The sequence below is a fragment of the Mauremys mutica genome, chromosome 9, assembly GCF_020497125.1.
Source record: "Mauremys mutica isolate MM-2020 ecotype Southern chromosome 9, ASM2049712v1, whole genome shotgun sequence".
NCBI classification, from domain to species: domain Eukaryota; kingdom Metazoa; phylum Chordata; order Testudines; family Geoemydidae; genus Mauremys; species Mauremys mutica.
The window spans coordinates 104354581-104376925 of NC_059080.1; the positions used below are offsets into that span (position 1 = coordinate 104354581).

General features: G+C 52.0%; 2 protein-coding genes across 2 annotated transcripts in view; both read right to left on the bottom strand.

Moving 5' to 3' along the window:
* Positions 1 to 1739: 1739 nt before the first annotated feature.
* APOD (apolipoprotein D) lies at positions 1740 to 11373 on the bottom strand. Its single transcript, XM_045030943.1, has 5 exons — positions 11244 to 11373; positions 8964 to 9117; positions 8188 to 8309; positions 3928 to 4013; positions 1740 to 2202 (listed from the first exon to the last, which is right to left on the bottom strand). The coding sequence occupies exons 1-5, from the start codon at positions 11276 to 11278 to the stop codon at positions 1967 to 1969; spliced, it is 633 nt and encodes a 210-aa protein (XP_044886878.1). The 5' UTR covers positions 11279 to 11373; the 3' UTR covers positions 1740 to 1966.
* Positions 11374 to 17661: 6288 nt separating this feature from the next.
* The window catches only part of LOC123378047 (very long-chain specific acyl-CoA dehydrogenase, mitochondrial-like), a 40966-nt gene continuing 36282 nt past the window's right edge, over positions 17662 to 22345 (bottom strand). Inside the window, exon 20 of the mRNA XM_045031509.1 lies at positions 17662 to 21855. Coding sequence (XP_044887444.1) covers positions 21718 to 21855 — 138 coding nt within the window. The 3' untranslated portion in view covers positions 17662 to 21717. The remainder of the gene's footprint in view (positions 21856 to 22345) is intronic.

Below are 22345 nucleotides of genomic sequence, written 5' to 3' on the forward strand. Positions count from 1 at the left end.
ATCAGACTCTCCCCTAAGAAAAGTCTGTGTCCAATCCACATGCTCCTCTGCAGCAGTCGGCTTTCCTCCATCTCCTAGTTTAAAAACTGCTCTACAACCTTTTTAATGTTTAGTGCCAGCAGTCTGGTTCCACTTTGGTTTAGGTGGAGCCCATCTCTCCTGTATAGGCTCCTCCCATCCCAGAAGTTTCCCCAGTTCCTAATGAATGTGAACCCCTCCTCTCTACACCATCGTCTCATCCACGCATTGAGACTCTGAAGCTCTGCCTGCCTACCTGGCCCTGCGCGTGGAACTGGGAGCATTTCTGAGAATGCCACCATAGAGGTCCTGGATTTCAGTCTCTTCCCTAGCAGCCTAAATTTGGCTTCCAGGACATCTCTCCTACCCTTCCCTATGTCATTGGTACCTACATGTACCACGACCATCGGCTCCTCCCCAGCACTACACATAAGTCTGTCTAGATGCCTCGAGAGATCCGCAACCTTCGCACCAGGCAGGCAAGTCACCATACGGTTCTCTCAGTCATCACAAACCCAGCTATCTATGTTTCTAATAATCGAATCTCCCATTACTAACACGTGCCTTTTCCTATTATAGATAAACATCTTTCACCGTAGAACTGCCAATGTAAGTAATAGACAAAAAGTTCTCTCAGTAGAGAATCTTGGCTCCCAAATTCTGGCCTCCCTACAGATTCCCTCTTATGTCAATAGGATATTGTTGGAGAGATGATTGCGAAGATGTAGCTCATTGAGCAGTGTGTTGTTAACAGGCATACCAGACATCAAGACAAATACGAAGCAACAAGCTTGCCAGATGCCATGAGAACAGTTTTCCCCAAAGGATATTTGTACGCTACAGCCTACATCGGGGTGGACAAACTACGGCCCGCGGGCTGTATCCGGCCCACCAGCCATTTTAATCAGGCCCTCACACTCCTGCTGGCGAGTGGGGTCTGAGGCTTGCCCCAGTCCGGCGCTCCAGCTCGGAAACAGGGTTGGGGGCCACTCCATGTGGCTCCCGGAAGCAGTGGCGTGTCCCTCCTCAGGCTCCTATGTGTAGGGGTAGCCAGGGGGCTCCACTCCGCATGCTACCCCTGCCCCATGCACCGCTCTTGCAGCTCCCATTGTCTGGGAACCACTGCCAATGGGAGCTGCAGGGGCGGTGCCTGCGGATGGGGCAGAGCGCAGCAGAGCTGCCTGGCTGCGCTTCCACATAGGAGTAACATGCCTCTGCTTCCAGGAGCAACTTGAGGTAAGCCATGCCCGGAGCCTGCACCCCTGAGCCACCCCCTCCCCGTACCCCAACTCTCTGCCCCAGCCCTGATCCCCCTCTGAACTCCATCCAGAGCACTCTCATCCCCAGCCCCATCCCAGAGCCCTCACCCCACCACTCCGCACTCTACCCTCCTGCCCCAGCCTGGAGCCCTCTCCTGCACCCTGATCTCCTCATTTCTGGCCCCAACCTGGAGCCCACACCCCCAGCCAGAGCCCTCACCCCCTTCCATACCCCAACCCCAATTTTGTGAGAATTCATGGCCCGCCATACAATTTCCATACCCAGATGTGGCCCTTGGGCCAAAAGGTTTGCCCACCCCTGGCCTACATCCTCCTGCATCCATTCCTGAGAACTTGTATTGGCCGCAGAACTTCAGAATCGGCACTCAAAGATTTCTCCTCTTCATCCAGTTGTTCACTTTCAGCCAAAGCCTATTTTACTCTGAAAGAACAGTAAGGATGGAAAGAGTTTTGGTATAATTTACTCAGGCTTCTCAAAGTACATGAGAGAGATTACACAGACAGAGTACCAATACTACTTAGCTGCTATCACACAGACATTACAGTCAGTGTTTACAAGCTACCATTAGCAAAAGACATTGTTATTCTAAATTAAGAGGTTTTAATCAACACTAATAAAGCAACAGAGTTCATAACTAGCCTGGACTTCTTCTCCTAAACAGTGGGATCTACATCTCAGGAGGACAATTCATTTGATCAGTTGGCCTAATTTTCCCAGTGTCAATCTTGTAGGAGTGGAGAAGGTTCTTCAGACGTTCCAGAGTTTCTGGCTGCAGCTGTGGAGTTCTTGACAGAATCCAGGCATATTCAATGTGGAAGAGCCAGATAAAAGTAGTGCAGGAATACACCAGGGAGTAGTTTTCATAGTCAGTGGAGAGTACCCAGTAAGGGCTAGAGGGCATGGCTAGAAAAACAGCAGGGGCATCATTAGAAAATATGATTAACCAACATTTGACTGTCCTTGGTGTATATTGAGCAGTTTGAGCAGGGACGGGAAGTCAGGACTCCTGGGTTCTTTCCCAGTTTTAATACTGACTTGCTGTGTGACCTATGAAAGGGCAGGACGTTATTATGTAGGGCTTTTATGTTACACCTGATAGATTCAAGAAAGCCAATAGAATTTTGAACTAAAGACTCAATAGTAGTTATGCTGGATGTGTAATACAGCTAATCCACAGTTAAAAAACAAAACCCACACGCATGTTGGGATGAAGGGGAGTTTGGTGCACATGGGAGATGTGTGTGTCTGTGCCTGAGAATAGACATCAAGGGTACTGGTCACATTGGTAGGCCCAGACATGACCTCACCACACCTCACACCTGGTGCCTGACCCTGCACCCTTAGAGTCACTGGATCAGACTCGCAGCTGGTATAAAGCCATGTAGTGTAATTCCCTTTTCCTGTTCTTATTTCATGAAGTTCAGCCAAAGACACTTATTGCTGTAATTACAGCTGCTGTTTCCAGAGGCAACGCGGGGTGTGGAGGGGAAATGCAGGGTCAAGTGCCCCTCCAGATTGGCCTGTAGGGAGGGAGGGAGAGGGGCTCTGTCCTCCCACTGTGCCTGTCCTCCAACACTCTCTGCCTTTGTCTCTGGCAGTCGGGCCCAGACAGGGAGCAGACAAGGCGGGACCAGACACTTCTCACCGCCAGCCATTCTGGGTCGCTGCTCCATGCAGCGCAGCAGCTGCCTGAGGAAGCCTGGCTGAGGAGGCAGTGGCAGGCTGCCCCCCACCCAGGCCCGGCTGCCAGGAACAGTGGCCAAGCCAGCCAGAGCCCCCTCTACGTAGGTTATAGTAACACCATTTATTCATTGAGGATCTGGCTGACATGCCTAATTCTGCTCTCCATTAGACTCGTCTACATTTAGATTGTTGACTTAAATGGAGTTTGAGTTAGGTCAGGTTGACATGAGTCTGATGGAGTGGAACTTGGTCCAGCGGGACGTACTCGTGAGAATACAGATTACAGGTTTCATCCCTTGCTCCAGGCCTGCTTCTCCACTGCCTTGTACCAAGGAGAATAGTAGCATGTCTCATTCTCACAGTGGGCGAGTGACGTCGTGCACGGCAGCACAGAACTAGGCCTTCCCCGGATCACTTTTTGTGAATAAGAATAGTCTCCCTTCCCACTCCATGCACACAGGAGACATCAGAGCAGCCATCAAACTGCTAACAAGGCAGCAGGAAGGAGTGAGGAAGGAGAGTAAGGGTGGACAAAGGGAATACTTTCTGAAACAGTATTGTGCATAAGGAGAAACGGGCATGTAACGGCGATGGTAGGGGCCTTGATGGCATGATAACAAGTGAAAGACAAGAAAAAAGCCACGTAATTACATTAAAATAAAACAATTGTCCAACTTCCTAGTGACCACAGAAACATTTATCCTGAACCGTTTTTCATCTGGGGGCCTTACCATGGGGCCTTGCTCTCCTCTCATTTAAATCAGTTTTACACCTAGGGGGCTCCACTGATCTATACCAGTGTGCAAGCAGAATCAGGACCCAGTTCTGGGCAGAATTAATGTTGCTACTGAAGTCAATAGCAAGACCCTAGGAGCAGGATTTGGCCCAGTGCAGGGAATGTCTTTAAAGGCTCATCCTGGAAGAAGTTTAAACACACACACTTACCCCAGTAAAAGCTGACTCTAAGCTTGGCCAGCGCACCCTCAGCCTGGATAGCCTCCCCCTCGATTTGATTAATTGTGCCATCAGAGCTAAGGGGAGAACAAGAGGTTTGGAAATTACCGACACAGGTTTGCAATCACATTTAAACAGTTATTTCCAGTAACTCACTCTCCTGGGGTGGTAATCTACATATCATTGGCTAAAATCCATAGTAAAACCCCACATAATGTGCATTCCAGTGAACAGCAGCTTCCCAATAGGCACAGAATCAACTTTCAGATGACATGTTTCAACTTCCAGTAACAGCACACTCTAGCTGCTATGCCATGCGGAGCCATCTAGATGGCAATCTAGGAACATCAGGATTGCCATACTGGGTCAGAGCAGGGGGCCACTTAGCCCAGTACAACCAACTGCCTCTTGGGTGTATTTTCCTGCTTTGTATGTTGCTGGATGAACAGCTTGTGTCAGCAAAATGTCAGGATGTGTTTTGCAAATATACACCCATGGTATGGTGTGCATACAATATATTAATATAAAGAAAAGAAATAAAAAATACCCAAATTGTCATGTAGGAGACGAAGAGAGAAAAAACCCAGGGAAGAGACTGCCCTTTTTTCTGCGTTTGTACAGTGGCTAGCACAACGGACCCTGATCCATCACAATGCAAATAAATAAATAAAATAAAATAAAATAATACTAGGCAGGAGCTGTCCTCTGGGGAAGGAAATGTGTTACTTGTTTGGCACCCCGTCCTAGTGCACAGCCCGCATGTTCTCACATTGTGCAGGGAATGTTTGAGACACATCATTTCCTATTCACTTCTTTCTCTCCGGAATTGAGATCCCAACGCCTGAGCAGGCCCAGTTCTGCTTAAAATTCAGAAATTGTCAGTGTTCTTTCCACGATCCTTCAGATTTCCCTGTCCTGGTTTCCTTACAAAGCTAACTCATAATAAATAGCCTCCAGGGACCTGATTCATAGAATACCAGGTTGGAAGGGACTCTCAGGAGGTCATCTAGTCCAACCCCCTGCTCAAAGCAGGACCAATCCCCAGATAGATTTTTGCCCTGATCCCTAAATGGCTCCCTCAAGGATTGAACTCACAACCCTGGGTTTAGCAGGCCAATGCTCAAACCACTGAGCTATCCCTGCCCCCAATGCTCTACTTCCCTATGCTTTGGGTAGTGGCATATACCTGTGCAAAAAGGGTGTAAAAAGCTACGTGTCTGGAGCATTCAGATTTGACACCACTTCACGCTCATGTTGCATGGATGAAAGAGGCACAGCACAAGGGTGCCAGCTCTCCTCTCACTCACACTGCTGTGAATATAGAGAAACACCACTGAATGGAGAGGCAGGGCATAAGATCAGCGTAAGTGAACGGAGAATCAGGGCAAGTCGGCAGCACACTTCCTCCCCAGGAGTGCTTGCACTGATTTAACTGTCAGCCCGGAGCAGCAGGGGCTGACAGCCAGAACAGACTGATGGAAGCACTGACACTGCGTTGACCTAACTACATCGACCGAAGCGCTACACCTCTTGCGGCGGAATTATTAGGTTGGTATAGTGGGTGACTTACAGTGGCGGGAGCAACATTGTAGTGAGTAGACACTGACAGAGCTAGGTTGATGTAACCGCCACAAACACAATGCCAGGCAGTAGGGATCAGGCCTCTGCTGTTTAAGGGTAGGAGATCCTGACATCCCTCCTCCAAACACCCACAGAACTTGCCCAGCTTCCAGAAATCGTATAACATGATCACACTTGTCTAATTGCCCGTGTCCTACTTAGATTAAAGCATATTATTCTCCTTGCTAATTACATGTCCCAGTTTGATAAAGTAAGATTTGTTTAATTACAGACTCTGAACTATCATCCCAACATCCTGTGGAAGCCAGGAAATAATTAACAAGGATTTGAAGGGATCTTAATGAATGTCAGTTACTTAGCATGAGTTAGGCTAGCTGTGACCCTAATGACGTGAGATTTGTAGAAGCAAGATAATGTGAGACAGAGTGAACTGTGTGAAAAGTTATTACGACCTTGCAATTCAGATAACCGAATATGCAGTCTTGCTTTTTCTTAGGAGTGAGATAAATAAGATAGCAGAAAAGCTTATGTATAAACAAAATGTATTTGTTGCTTTTTACCGTCTGTATTATTGCTAGAAATTGTCTGTAACAAAGGTATAAAGCTTGCTGTAATTGTTTACCAGTTGAGAGACCTGTCCGGGACTGGGGTGACCCTGTGTCCTATGGAACTCTCTCCCTCCATTGTAATTACTGGAGAAATAATAAAGTATTTGATTTTGCTGCACCCAAACAAAAAGCGAGAACTGAGTTTTTCTCCGACAATCCCCACTCAACAGCAAAAGCCCCTAAAACAAGAACTGCCCACTTCTCGGGGCTGGGAAGGGAGAGGTCATGTCGTCTAAAGAAATGAGCATGGGATTAGGAGACAAGAGATCCTGAGCTCTATTCCCTGTTCTGCCACTGACTCACTGTGGCCTTGGGCAAGTCATTGTACCTCCTTGCCTCAGTTTCCCCCATCTGTAAAAAGGAGAAAGTTATAATACTTGCCCACCTGCTTCCTGGGGCCATCATGAGGATTAGTTTGTTAGTGTCAGTACAGTGCTTTGAACATACAAAATGGTAGAAAATGACAAGTATCTGTTATGGTTGCTGCCTTGCCCCAGCAAGAGCAGAGGATTGGAAGAGGCTGAAGTGTGTGAGAATGCTGAGAACGTATGGGTCTGTGCAGATGGCAAAAAACTTCCCTGGCTCCTTCTCATGGCAGCCTCCTCCATCTGCCATTGCATTCAGGAGGGCTGGTGCTCTTTACCTTGAACAGCTCGAGTTATTTTGGAGTCTCAGGATCCTGAACAGAGTGAAGTCATTACATAGACCGTCATAGAATCAATCATAGAATATCAGGGTTGGAAGGGACCTCAGGAGGTATCTAGTCCCACCCCCTGCTCAAAGCAGGACCAATTCCCAACTAAATCATCCCAGCCAGGGCTTTGTCAAGCCGGGCCTTAAAAACCTCTAAGGAAGGAGATTCTACCACCTCCCTAGGTAACCCATTTCAGTGCTTCACCACTCTGAGTGAAAAAGCTTTTCCTAATATCCAACCGTCAGTCACATCACAACCTCCCCGTCTCTTGCAGTTTAATATGGACTCAATGAATTACCCTGCTGTTTGCAGGCCCTTCTTTGGCAAAGGAGGAGAGGAGACAGTGCGAAGCAGATACAGAGGAAAATGGGAACTGCTCATCTGCCAAGCACAAAGAATGGACTGCAATTTTGTGATCGGGCAATGGAACAAAGCCACCATGTCATGCCAGGGACTACAAAGAACCTTTCATTCATTCCCTCACAACAGCGTCCTGTGAAAGCTGAGACTATCTGACAGCACTATAGAAAAAAACATCCAGACCAGTCTCTGCAAAAATTCAGAAGAGCTCTGTGGGCTTGCAAATCACAAGTAAAATACAGCAATCAATCAATCTATTTACAATGCTCATTGATTTACGTGGGTAGCTATTTCTGGTACACATTACACAGCAATTACTACCAGAGCTAAGTGAATACTGCAAAAACAGACTTACAAATACTTGCTTCACTAAAAATGACCATATACTTGAATTGCGTTTGTGGCCCCTTAACTGATATTTTGGTGACATTCACCTGTGAGCAAGGGGCCAGCAGAAGGCCCAGGCACCTGTTAAGCACTAAGTGGTACAAGAGCCTTGTGCTGCCTCTGCACAGGGATGAACGTCACCCTGTGACTAGAAAAGTCACATCAGATTTAAGTCGACGAGGACTGCAGGACAGGAAGTGAGTAATACTCAGCATATTATATTTTACAAGTCACTGTATGCATTGATGTATTTCTTATTAGTTGGTCAGGCTTGCAGTGCGACAAGACATGATAGTGCTCAAAGGGTACAGCACAGAAACCAGAGACCCAAGCTAAAGTGCAAGGAGAAGGATAAAGCACGGCTGGGCCATGCATTAACTCTAACAACAGATCTCTAACTTGTCCTGCCAGCTGAGTTACTGAAACCCTGAGGTGAGTGTCCCCTCTGCCTTGCAGGGTGCCCTCTGGACATGAGATGAGGCTGCGGTGGCAGATATGGAGAAAAATTACACTAACTGGCTGCTATTGTCTAAGAGATTCTCGCTGCTCAGCTGCAAGAAAACTCAAGGCTCACTGGGATCCTGCCGCAGCAATGACACAAGCCTGGAAAAATGTACCTACCGGAGCTCTTGATTTATCACTTTAATCTTCCCATTTTCCTTCAGTGAGTAATTGGCCTGGATGCAGATTCCCTTCTCAAAGCTCGCAGACAGCTTTTCAATTTCATACCATTTCCCAACATACTGAAAAAAAGAAAAAACCCAGAACAAGCCTTGTTAGTGTCCTCAGCTTCACAGGGGTTCAATGGATGTGATCAACAGGCTACAGAGCAGTCTAGTTCATTCATTAACATTCTCCTTATTCTGCTCAGTTCAAATAAACTTTTCTACATTTGTGTGCGAAGAAATACACTAGTCCACAGAAGGGACAGAACTGGCAACCTTTAGAATTAAATGCATGTGTCCCTACAATTTAAGCTAGAAAGCCAGGCTCAGTAGGTAGGAGAGGCTGTACCAGTGTGGCCTAATGGACAGATCGCTAGACTGGGAGTCAGGACACATGGGTTCTCTACCACTAGCCTGCTGTGGGATCATGGGCAAGTCAATGCACCTTTGTGCCTCAGTTTCCCCATTTGTAAAATGGGGATATGGTACTTATCTCCTTTGTAAAGCGCTTTGAGATCTATGGATGAAAAGCACTGTAACAGAGTGCGGGATATCACTATTAGACTCATCTTCTGGGGGTGGGCACAGGGGGAGGCATAACACATGGAGCAGTGAGTTGCAGCCTCACAAAATCTGCTCCGCTGCTCAGCCGCCCAGGCAGGCTGGCTGATCTTTACACATCCTCTTTGCCTTACTTGCTTTGAGCCAGCATGATTTTAGATTTCTTCACACCTTGGTAATATCAAAGTTCTCCTGGACCGGTGGATCCAGACAGCGCCCCCAGTTGAACGTTTGCCCCTCAGTGATGTGGAGGAGACTGAACAGAACTGAAAGCAGCGCCAAAGTCCCTGGCATAGTCACGTGTGGATGCAAATGGGAACCCGACCTAAAAAGAAATAAAACATAGAACGTCTGGTCCCCTGGAGGAGCAAATCTGTGCACGAGGTGACAGCGCATTAGCGATAGGGTGAGCTTAGAACCACAGTCAGAAGAAAAGGAGCGGAAGGACAGAAACCACCAGCACTCACTGTGAAGACTGTCTTCAAACGGCCAATAGACCACTGCCTACCTGTGGCATGGCCGAGCCCCTACCCACTGCTTCCTGGTGAAGCAAACTGCCACGCCTGTCTTTGCACATGGCGAGGAGAGGAACAGCAACCTGGAACCAGTGTGTAGGCACGGCACAGCCCTGAGCAGCAGTGAGATTCAGGGGCGCTGAGGGCATTCAGCAGCTCCCAGCCTGGGCTTTCAGGCTAGTGCTGGGGTTCTTAGGACAAATAATTTGGTGGCCACAGAGTGAGGCCACCAACTCTTGCGGGTGGCCACTCTCACTCTTTTTCCTAAAATACTTAATTGGCTTTAGGAAAAACAAATAAATATGCACTTGTACATGTCCAAATCATTGTAATGTATTTATTACTAGCTAGTAAGTCTGTTGTGAAAAGTGATATTAACGAACATACAGGTATCACTTTTCACAGCAGACTTACCCAGCCCTGGCAAGTTTGGGGTCAAATTAAGCACTGGATGGGGGAGGCAGCTGGGGCTGGGCCCAAAGCCCTGTGGCCAGAGGACAGAGCCCAAAGCCATGCACCCGGAGCCTGGGGCCTGCCGCCACGCAGCCGGATCCCAGGGCTGGAGCCTGAAGCCCCGCGGCCAGATCCAGAGCCTGCTGCCCCGCCACCCCAGGGCTGAACCCCAAAGCTTGAATCCCACAGCCCCTGGGAAGGTGGGGAACCCATAGCTGCCTGCTCCTCCACCGTTGTGCCCCCAGTGTCTCCAGAGGCGGGCAGGGCTCAACCCCTGATGGTGGCCCCAGCAACCAACACCAAGGCAGCGTGTCCAGGAGCACCAGGGAAGGAGCTGCTACTTTGCCACCACAATCACAGCCCGGGAAGCTGTGGCGACAAGAAAAGCCCCTGGTGGCCGCATGCGAGAAATGCTGGGCTAGTGCCCTGCTCCAAGGGGAAGTTCACCAACATTTCGCGTAAAATACCGACTGGCGGTTAGAGAAGAAACCCCACCGCAGCCTGCTCACAGAGCGTGTCAGTGAATGACTTCGAGAGGCTGTAATGAATGGCCCCATCCTGAGAGTGGGTCTGTAAGGAGAGGGGGCTTTGCCTTTGCTGTCTTTGGGCCAGACGCAAGCAGACAGGAGAGCTAGTGCAAGAGACAGAGCAATGGGTGAATAAAGCCCACTCTTCAGTGCCACGTTTCCTGGTGTTTCCCCTCCTGCTGGCTCTAGCTGTCCCCTTGCTGGGCAGGCACCCACAGGAGCGCTAGTGTATTTCCCTTTTCTCCCTTTAACACCTGAGCACCTCCACCAGGCACTGGAGGGTGTGCATCTCACTGGATCTTCAACTCTAGACCCTCTACCCGCTGACAGGCAGACAGCCCTTAACCTTTCCTGACTGCCCCATCACACTGCCGAAATATACAGTACAAATAAATCCAACCACAGCATTTTGGGATTGCAAGCAGGGGCATGAATACAGACCCCACATTCAAGCATTTCCCCTACGTTTGTAAGGAAAGCCTGATCTCTCCCCCGCCAACAAGAGTCGCCAACAGCCCCTTATTACAAGGGACGTCCTGTCTTTGTTCCAGCACTCCTGGAAGAGATGAAAAATGTGTATAGTGGGGGTGCTGAGAGCCATTGAACCAAACTGTAAACCCTGTCTAGAATGGAAACCACTTCAAGCCGGGGGCAGCAGCACCCCCAGCACCCCTAGTTCCAGCATCGATGATGTCTTCTGGACTAGATTGGGAGTTGCTGAGTGCTGCAAAAAGCAGCAAGAAATATCCCTGGCAAATGCAGGTGAGTCCTGCTAAGGATTAATAATAAAAATACTGGGAGGGGGTAGGGCAGGGGTGCTAAGAAAACAGTCCCTTCTATTTGAAATAGAGTGTCAGCTCCCCTATCTACAGGGAACGCGAGAACCCCAGGGCACGAGAAAGCAGCTCCCATTTTATACCGATATGCACCTTCAATCAATGAATTTGATGACGTACCTTTGCTGAGAAGGAGAAGCAAAGCGCTCAGCCATGTTAATAGAGGCCTGGGCTATCAGGAACAGCTATCTAGCGAGTTGCCCTGTCTTATTTTATAAGTGTGCTGAGATCATCGTTGCTTAATGCTAGCACAGGCCACACCCTGATCCCTGACACGCTTGGTTTTTGGAATGCAGCTCAGCTGGCTTAAATCTGCACCCGATGCAAAACTGCAGAGACTTTCTGTCTTTCAGCGGCTCCCTGAAGGGAAACAAGGGACCATGTGTTTCTGCGCAGAGCACTTGCAGCTGCAGCTCGATACTTTGCAGCTCAGCTCAACTGTATGGCAAGGGGCTGTCAGCGTGTAGGCGTGTGCTGTTGGGGTCGCCCCTCTCTGGGGTGGCTGGGAGCCAGGCCGCCTCACTACACAAGGCCAGTGAGTCGGGGCATTAGCCTGGTGGAGCAGGAAACAAGCAGTTCAGGGCTCAGGCCCTCGGGCAGGGGCTGAGCAGAGAGTTCTATTCCAAGCCCGGGCTCCTGGGCCTGAGCGTCGGGGCGAGGGGGAGATGTCACCCGCGAGTGGGGTGGCAGGGGGGACGCAGACCCGCCCACTCCACTGCGTCCCAGCCCGGGGCCCTGACAGCGGCAGGTGACCTGCTGCTGTGTCAGTGGGGATCCTGGCCGCAACACACCGACATCGGCTCTGGGGGTGCCACAGCCAGACTAGAGTCGGCTGCCTCCGGACTACTTCCAACCCCCACCCCCAGCAGTACCTGCGTCTGGTCAGCATCCTCCACGGCATCGAGCACCATGGGCTCCTCGGGGTACTCTGCGAGCGGTAAGCTGGGCAGCTCCTCTGGGTCCCTTCGTACCGGTCGGCTTACTGGGTTCTCTGGCGTCTGGTCGGCGTCCGGCCTCAACGGGAATGGCCGGTCCTCGGGTTGGTCGCAGGCGGCAGGAGTCTCCCCAGCAGGAGCTAGGGCACCAGAGTCCGGCCTCTCCAGCGGCCAGGCAGCTTCTGAGCCCTGGGGTTGGGCTTTTATACTTCCTGTCCTGCACTTTGACCTCTGGGGGGCGGGCGCAGGCTCCAGCGGCTCCGCCCATATTGGCATCCGGAGGGGCTCATCCCTCTCTGGGGTGGCTGGGAGCCAGGCCGCCTCACTACACAGCGCTATTGAAACAGCCAGTTTTAAAAGGGTTGGTTTAAATGTTGCTCTCACTGGTGGAGCTGCTCCCAGCCCAGCTGTGGACTGGAGATCAGGGGCCAGCTTGTGATCTCAGTTACGCCAGAGAAGGCCAGTGCAGTTGCTCTGGATTTATGCTGAAATAACTGGCTGCTGATGTGCTGAGACCATTGCCCGTCATGCTGACCGATAATTGTATCACCATTTCCTTGTGCACCTCGTCTGTCTCCATCTATTGTCTCATGTCCTAGACCAGGGGTGGGCAAACTACAGACTGCAGGCCAGATCTGGCCCATCAGGGCTTTGTATCTGGCCCATGGGATTACCACCCAAGCCCAGAATCCCATCTCACATAAGAATGGCCATACCTATCCAACCACTCCCTGTCCCCTGACTGCCCCCCGAACCACCGACCCATCCAACCCGCCCTGCTCCCTGTCCTTTGACTGCCCCAACCCCTCTCCACACCCCTGCCCCCGACAGGCCTCCCCCCAGAACCCTGACCAATCTAACCCCCCCTGCTCCCTGTCTCCCTGCCCCTGTCCCCTCTCCATACCCCTTCCCCTGAGACCCCTCCCAGAACCACCGACCCATCCAACCCCACTGCTCTCTGTCCCTTGACTGCCCCCTCCAGAGACCCTGTCAGGGTTCCTTCCCCACTCTGAACTCTGGAGAACAGATGTGGGAACCCACATGAAAGACCCCCTAAGCTTATTCTTACCAGCTTAGGTTAAAACTTCCTCAAGGCACAGATTTCTTTCTTGCCTTGGGATTGCTGCCATCACCAAGTGATTTAACCAACAATCAGGGAAAGGACCACTTGGAGTCCTATTCCCCCAAAATATTTCCCCAAGCCTACACCCCCTTTCCTGGGGAAGGCTTGAGCATATATCCTCACCAACTGGTTACAAAGGGACTACAGACCCAACCCCCTGGGTCTTAGAACAATGGAAAAATCAGTCAGATTCTTAAAGAGAAGGATTTTATTTAAAGAGAAAACGGTAAAAGAATCACCTCTGTAAACTTAGGCTGGTAGTTAACCTTACAGAGTAGCAGAAGATTCAAAGAGCACAGAGGAACCCTCTGGCCTTAGTTTCAAAGTTACAACAAAACATGGATAAACCTCCCTCTAGCAAAGGGAAAATTCACAAGTTGAGAAAACAAAGAAACTAATACACCTCGCCTGGCTGTTACTTACAAGTTTGAAATATGAGAGACTTGTTCAGAAAGATTTGGAGAGCCTGGATTGATGTCCTGTCCCTCTTAGACCCAAGAGCGAACAGACACAGAAACAAAAAACCCCAAAGCCTCTTCCCTCCCTCCCTCCCTGCCCCACAGATTTGAAAGTCTCTTTTGTCCCCATTGGTTCCTTTGGTCAGGTGCCAACCAGGTTACTTGAGCTTCTTAACCCCTGACAGGTAAGGAGGAATTAGGCTACCCCTATGGTTATGACAGACCCACTGCCCCTTCTCCAAGCCCCTGGCATGCTACTGCAGACATGCTGCTGGCCTCACTGCCCTGCGGATCTCACAGCCCGGCCCCCGCCGTGCTGGGCTGCAGGAGAGGGAAGGAGGAGGAGGGGAGGGGATGAGCTCTAGAACTGCCGAAGGTCCCTGATGCGAGCGACCTGGCAGGCAATCTGGGCTGTGGGGGGCACGGCTGCTCCCTGCTAGTGGCACCACCGCCTTTGCAAGGCTGCTGCCCCCCTGCGTGCGCCATGCCATGCTGGCTCCTCCATGGCTGGGGCTCATCGCTGCTGCAAGCACAATGCTCTGGCTCTCGGTGCCTCCAGAAAGCGACTCCTCCCTGTCGAGCTGGGCAGCCGTGCCAGCCGCCTGGGAAGCCCCGGTGCAGCAGGGGCCTCTCGGCACCCCGGGCAGGGCACCGCTTTTTGGCACCCCCCAAACCTTGGTGCCCTAGGCGACCGCCTAGTTCGCCTAGTGGTTGCACCAGCCCTGCCCTAGCCTCTGTTCGTCAGAGGATGGAGATGGATGGCAGGAGAGAGAGAGATCACTTGATCACTGCCTGTTAGGTTCACTCCCCTCTGGGGCACCTGGCATTGGCCCCTGTCGGTAGACAGATACTGGGCTAGATGGACCTTTGGTCTGACCCAGTAGGGCCGTTTTTATGTGAGATGGGCTTCTGGGCTTGGATTTTAAATTGCAAGGACTTCAGGGCAGGGAACAGATCTCTTGTACTTTGTAAATCACTGGACACACTTATAGTGCGATAGGAATGATGCAGCATCATTGAAAAAGGTACAGTATTTCTTGGAGTGCAACTGCCTGCAGCTTCCAGTCTTGTAGCGCTGGCTGTCAAATGTGTCTAATCAGCAGACTCCTCTTTTCACTTTTCCCTCCCTCTGCAAAAAGCTTGCTGAGAATGCCTCGGTTTGGAGAACTTCAGTGTTTGGTTCCTCTTCTTTGTGTGCGCGTGTGTGTTTTTGTCTGTGTTTCTGCACATGTGGGTTGAATTGCTCCCTTGGACAGTCCTTCCCACTCCCCAAAGTGACAGCTCTGCAAGGTAGTGGCTCAGAGCAGCCATGCGAAGGCTCCCGATCCATCCTCCCCATCCCCTAAAGCCCCCCGCCTGCTGCCATCCCAGGTATCACCGCAACAGCACCGCGGTGCCACTGTTCCCTACACAGATCTCCTTTAAGCCCTGACCCACCCATGTTGCCGGCCCAAAAGGCCTGAGGCAGCAAACAGTGGTTCGTTGCCCGGTGTGCTTCGTTCCAATAAACACACCAAGGTGGAGAATGCAGAAAAAGTTTATTTGAGCCCAAATAAGGTGCAAGGGAGACATAGCAATCTCAAATCCTGCACACAGACATAAGCTGTGTGTCTCTTCTTATACATGACTTCAGCTAGGCATCTCTATTACCCCCACTACCTACCCCCCCTTCTTCCCTTTAGTCCCCTCCCATATAGTAGACACATTGTATAGCTAGCGATTACATTAAACAGGTTAAATCATCCTTGACAGCAAACAATTTATCTTGTTAGTAACTTTTCAAGGCTGTTACCTTGGTTTACTTTCGGATTTATTACTTTGCCCCCCCTCCCCTCCTCCTCCTAAGCAGATACAAGTAGGCCCCTTTTTACTATCTCCTGGTGCCAGTGTTGCACTGATAAGAAGCTTTTACACATTCCATTCTCAATTCTGACCTGTGAGTTCGACTAGAGTTTAACATAGAGGGACTCTAGACAAGCATAAAATAACGTTGGTTCATTCAGGCCTAGTACAGAAAGGCTTCATTAACACTGTGGTTTTCCACCCTCCTGAGTTACCTAGGGTTATGCTTAATGACACCAACACCCATCCCAACTGTTTTTGGACAAACTGGCCATTTGTCCCATTAACTCTTGCCAACGGATAATCAGCTGGCAAGAGCAAACAGGACAAATGCCCAGTTTTGCCAAAAAAGTGGGGTGCGACCCCTAGCGGGGTACACAGGAATGTGTGGGTGCAGTGGGAGAGAGGTAACGCCAGCCCTGAGCAGAAGGGAGGGAGGGCTCAGGAGAGCAGGCTGGGCCTGGCCAGCCCCACGTGGGCAGGTGGCTTCAGGCTGGCCCCATGCAGGGGGCCTCGGGCCAGCCCCACATGGTGTCCCATTTTCCCTTTGAGAAAATATGGTCACCTCACTGCTTGTTAAAGCTCTTTTTAAAACTCCCTGCCCCGCACGCCAGCATCTTCACAGCAATGCACCTGGAGGAGGGAGATGTTCCTACAGCTCTCCATCTGCTTCCAGGCCTGGCACTACATTACCCCACTCGGTATCTTGTTGGGTCATTTTGTGAACTGTGCGATTAATCGTCATTCATTTTTTGAATCGCTTGACAGCCCTAAAATAAACCTCTAGATATTAGATACTAAAGGACTGGCAATAGCATGATTATTGGGTAAGATCTGCATTATATATTGACCTGGGTATGGGATGGATCTTGAGATTAGAAGAACCGTCTGATGAAATTGATTTTAAATAGCCACTCATCATTACGTCTAGTGTCTGGGTTGTGGCAATGGCTGGGATTCCTAAGGATACTGCATGCCTGACTTCTAGTCAGCCAGTGCGGTGAGGCAGAAGTTTACTTTTGCTACAGGTTTGGTACAGCTTGTGGAAGAATAACCACCACTTTTGGGTGCATTCGCCCTATTTCTCAGCACTTTGTCCTGAAGCTGGCATCCTCAGCATGACCCACTGAGGCACAGTGACAACTGGAGACTGGGGAGCACAGCCCAGTCTGCTGGCAGATGGCCACTCATCCACAGCCTAGGGAAAACCCTGTCATGCCCTGTGCCTGCACACACATGCACAGGATAACCAGCCCCTGCAAACCATGTGTTGTGCCACCGCTCCCTGAGGCACACACTGAATCGCAGCCTGGCCAACACCAGCAAGAGCCAGTGGCCACACTAGTGGAAAGATCTCAGTCCTCCCATCGGCAAAGGATGGCCACGGACACCATTTAAAACATGCAGCACTCAGCCATGCCCAGTGTGCCCATGCTCCACACCCCAGCTCTTCAGCCACCCCTCATGCTAATCCTGGCCAGTTCTGCCTTATTCCTGCCTGCAGCCACCAGGTTGCCCTTCCCACACAAAGGGAGCAAACCCCTAGTTCTGCCACTGCAGTTGCCTGCACATCACAGCGCTGTGCAGCAGAAACCAGTACGCAGGCTGCAGCCCACCTCACAGCACGGCGCCTGTGCTCTGCAGAGAAGCCAATCAGGAAGGTCACCCCCCCACCCCACCCCACCCCACCCCCGTACCCGGCTGGGCCCGGCCTATGGCAGTGTTGCCGGCCCAAAGGGCCCGAGGAGGAGCAACAGCGGGGTTCGTTGCCCGGTGTGCGTCGCACTAATTAACACACCAGGGTGGAGAAGCAAACCAAGTTTATTTGAGCTCAAAAAAGGTGCAAGGGAGAAATTACAATCTCAAACCCTGCACACCCACACGCAGGTGGGGTCTCAGCATTTATACCCCCCTTGTTTTTCCCCCTTTCTCCCTCCCCCTTGCAACAGTTACACTTAACACTGTAATGTAGCTTGTTAGAACTGTTCTCATTCGCATGTTTATCTACATGCATGCAGACTTTCCTCCCCCTTCTCCCTCGTCTTACTGCCGCTTTTTGCTGTTTTGAGCTGTCCTGCAGCTGCAAGCTAAGACAGCTGACAGTTACACATTTTGCTTGCTGTTTATTAGCATCTTAGGCTGGTTAAAGTTCAGAGCATGGAAGAACTTTGGTTCACTCAAGCCTACAGTCACAACTTTGGTTCACTCAGGCCTAGGGACACCAACAGCAGTGTATGGCAACGGGCAGCTGTTTAGTTCCCCAGCGTGGGTCGTGCAACAAGGGCTGTGGCACCTTCGCCCATGCGATGGCTCTCGGCCTGCTGGCCACACACCCAGGCCACCATGGCAATTGTGTTCCCCACATCTAGAGCCGGGCACCAAAATGAAACCAGCCTGAGCTCCAGAGAAGCAGGGTCCCTGCAGCACCCGCTGGCTCCACAGGGCTCAGGGTGCTCAGCATTTGGCAATCAACATGATGCCAGACTGTGGCATCTCACTACGCAGCATTGGCCTCCTTGTGTGCTCACAACCATGGTAACGCACCCCTGCGCCGGGGACCTGCTTTGCCCTGGGCCCCTTGGGTTATGAGCCTCGTTTAAACACACACAGGTGCCTGCCAGAGCTTAGCACTGGGAGAGCCAGAAGCCTTGTCTGTGACCCGGCATGGCCCTCATGACCACTGTCTAGCGCAGGAGTCAGGAACCGAGCCAGAGGCCAGAACCCAGGTCGGAGTTGAAGGCAGAAATCAGGGAAGTGCCAGGACTGGGTTACCTGGTCTGAGTCAGGGCTCGGGACAGACAAGCACAGAACCTCTTCCAGCTGCAGCAAACACCGTGAGCAGCTCCTGAACCGCTCCTGCTTAAGAGCCGTCTGCTGCCTTCTCCAACCAACCGGCTGAAGCCAATCAGGGAGCCTGCTACAGCCAGCTGCACTCGTTAGGTGGCCAGAGCCTGACTCTCTGCTGGGCTCTGGCCAGTGCTGCCCTGCACTGCTCTGTCTGCCATTTGCCTGCATGCTGGGACATGCTGCGCCGGCTTTGAGACCCTGACACTAGCATGAACATACCTGGGACCGGGGAGCCCTGGCCGAGCGCCAGGCATTCCTGGGATCAGTCCGTCGTGTGCAATGGAGCTCCTGCCTGTGGATGTCCTCTACTGGCAGCTCATGAATGCTGTGCTGTATGCTCAGTGTGGGGCATCTGCTCTCACTGGTGCTGTTCAACGCTCTGCTCCGTGGGCTTGTTGCTCTGTGCCAGCCACCACCTGCACCAAGAAGGTGCTGTCCCGGAGACCACCACCAGCTCACTCTCTGACCACGACCCTGCCACGCTGGAGCCTGCCCCCAGCACTGTGCCGTATGCCCCTGCCGGTGCCATTCCCTCCAGAACTGCACTGCCCATGGCCACATCCTGTGTCCAGACAGCAGGTGCTGCCCTGTCAGGACCCCGTCAGTCAGAGTCACTTGTGATGGATTCCTTGGGGCTGCCACCATCCCTATATTCCCTTCCTGCATCTAGTCAGTCACATACCCCCAGGGTCACCACTGACCGCTCCGGGAGGCAGCACTTCGCAGCCCCAGGGCCAGAGTGACAGTGAAGTTGCTGCTCCAGATTGCTGCCGTTTGCTCGGGCTACAAGGCCTCCTCTAGGCCGGTATTGATATTTCAGCCTGGCCTCTCAGTGGCTGAGCCTCCTGCCACCTGCCCCCCAACAGCGCCCAGGTGTGTATGTGTTGGGGAGACACATAATGCTAGGCTCACCCCCCTGGCCTCACCCCCTTCTGCCCCACAGGGCTCTCAGCCTGAGCTGCCCATCCTGCTCAACGCAGGAGCGGGGGCTGATCTTTCAGAGGTGCTGAGGCTGTTTCACAGATGTTGCTCTTATTTGCCATCCTGGGGGCTCTGCCCTTCGAAAATCTGGCCTGAGGGCAGGATCATGGGACTGATTTACTCCCCCCATGTATCCTGTGCTGCTTCCCATAGTATGGGGCACACCGTCTGGTATGCCTTTCCATGGGCACGCAACCCCCATCAGGTTGATCCACCTCCCCACGTGGCAAAGAAATCTACAGGAGATACAATGGGGAGTAGGGGAGACACCGATTGTGGGAGTGCGTTGCCCTCGCTGCAGGGCCAACTGCTCTTTTGTTAAAGCAGAGTTCTGCTCCACTCTGCTAGAACAGCAGCTGCTTTCCAAGTCGTATTTGGGCCATGCATGCATGCTCCAGCCTCCAGGGTGCTACCTGCACATGGACAAGGATTTTGCTGCAAGCTGAATAATTTGTGGCATTCCACAAAATCCCTTTTTGTTTAGCAGCCCTGCCGCCAAATGTGTCATTAGCAGCAGCACCTAAGCCTGCATCATTTCCAGCAAACACTAATGTGTGACTTTGCCTGTGGAATCTATAACTCCCGCTGCACCAGCCTCTGAATCACACAGCATTCAAACAGCTCTGCTGTGCAGGAGACAAAGGGAAGTGCTGCATGCCAGGGATCTGGATTTGATGGGCTCCTTTGGGGAGCAGGGGAGGTTGCAGCCCTGGCTGAGCACGCATGTAAATCTGCTGAATCATACACGCTCGTTTGTTTAATGTGGAGGAGACAAAGGCGGATGAGTGTCCAAATGGACACTCGAGCTCAGAGCTCGAAGCGTGGGATACTGGGACCTGATTAGGAAACAGGTTTGTGTTCTTGGTTCACTGGATCTGGAGTGTCAGTTTGCTGAGCTTTCAGCACCTCCCTTTCCAGCTTCACACCGGCAGGGTGATACCCAGTGGTGGTGTAGCCATGTCACTCCCAGGATATGGGGGAGGGAATATCTTTTATTGGACCAACGAAGCTTTCGAGCCATACAGAGCTAAGGAAGATAAAAGACATACCTCACCCACCCTGTCTCTCGAATGGTCGTATTCATGACGTATTTTAATTAATATCTGACCTAAATCAGCTCTGCTGAATTCGGTCACCAGGGCCCCAGCTGCTCCTGGCCCCTGGGGCTGGGTGCACAGTTCACGTCAGCCAAAGAGCACCAAGCCCTCAACACGCATCAGAAGCAGGGCTTGCCCCAGCCATCATGGAAATGCAGCAGCCTCTTAGCAGTGCTCAACGTTCCCACAGCTGATACCATGCAGCCTTCTGTGAGCAAAGCCCGGTGCACATGCCCCAAGTGACGTGTGCCTCACAGAGTCACTGGGCTGCACCCCCAGGGCCTGCAGGCTGATGGCTGCAGGGATGTGCCACCAGACACTGGAGAACATGGGCTCCCAGAATACCAGCCCTTTTGTTTCCAGCTCCCCTGGCAGCCCCGGGGCCCACATCCACCACACGTGACCTAAGCTAGCCCTGCCAAGTTCTGCTTGCCTGGACTTTCCCCTTGCATCAGCCCACAAGCAGGCAGAATCTAATCTCTGCATGAGCTGCAGCAGCTGGCAGCGTCTCCCCAAGAGACAGCCACAGAGACTGGCCCCCAGAGCCAGCATGCCCGTGCAATCCTATGCTGCAGGCAGCCCTGGCTGGAGAAGGCACCTGCCTGGACTCAGAGATGTGGGGCTGAGTCAGCCCCTTAGTGAGATCCCAGCCCACCAAACCAGAGCTCACCTCACGTGGCATGTAAAGACAGTGAGAAGCTCACAGTCCCCTGTGCCAGGGTCAGTAAAACCCTCAGCCAAAGGTCACGACAGCCCCAGGCTCACCCGACAGCAGGACTTGGTGATGGACGAGGCAGGAGAGCGGGAGATGGCCGGGAGTCTGTGCACTGACTTAGCCAGGATCCTCTCTCCTTCCCCCAGAGAACCAGGGACACAATGGGGGGAGCTAGCAGCCATGGCTCAGAGCACCTTGGGGTGACCTTCTCTCTCCCCCAGCAAAGGCCTCAATGGGACCCCCAGAGCAGGCTAGAAGGGTGCAGGCAAGAGGCAGTTAACACCTGCTCTCAGCTGGAACCCATGTGGCCCAAATTAATCTCCTTGACCAGGACGGAGGAGCGGGGGAGCTGGTATGTATGCAGGCTGCCCCAACAACCCACGGGGGAGGGGCTTTATGTGCACGTGCTCAGGGTTCTCAGAGAGCGGGACAGACGCATGGCCCCTTGCTGCAGCCCGCATGCAGTGACGCTGTGACACAGGATTGGTTTTCTCACAGCCAGGGCTAGACAGAAGCAAACAGCGTGTAATGTAATATTTTTCTATATAATAGGATTTGTAGCTGTTGCTCATTGTCAACCAAAGCACCATTTCTGTTCAGAAGCCCAGAGGGTGGGTGGCTAGGATCCCTTGGTTCTGTACAACAGCATTAGATATTTGTTTCATGTTAGCAAAGGACTGAGTCCACGTAGAAGATTTCACTACTCGGAGATTCTCTCTCACTCGCTCAAATGCCTGCGTTGGACAAAGAAACACACAGTCACTTTCTTGTATTAAACCACTTCCTGTAACGCTTGAGTAATCAGACCTAGGAAGTGATTTTACATGCAGTGGGCCAAGCTTTCAGTACTGGCTCCATGCAGCGGCGGCTCCAGGCACCAGCGCTCCAAGCGCGTGCCTGGGTGGCAAGCCGCGGGGGGGCGCCCTGCCAGTCCCTGCGAGGGCGGCAGTCAGGCAGCCTTCGGCGGTGCGCCTGCGGGAGGTCCGCCGGTCCCACGGATTCAGCGGCAATTCGGCAGCAGGTACATAAAATCCGCAAGACCGGGGACCTCCCGCAGGCAAGCCACCGAAGGCGGGCGGGCGGCCTGCCATGCGTGGAGCGGCAAAAAAGCGAGAGCCGCCCCTGGCTCCATGTACATACAACAAACAGACACGATCCTTGTGCAGCCGCACGTGTATTCAGTCAGAAATCCCCTGGATGCTCTGAAACCAGAGATCAGTCACC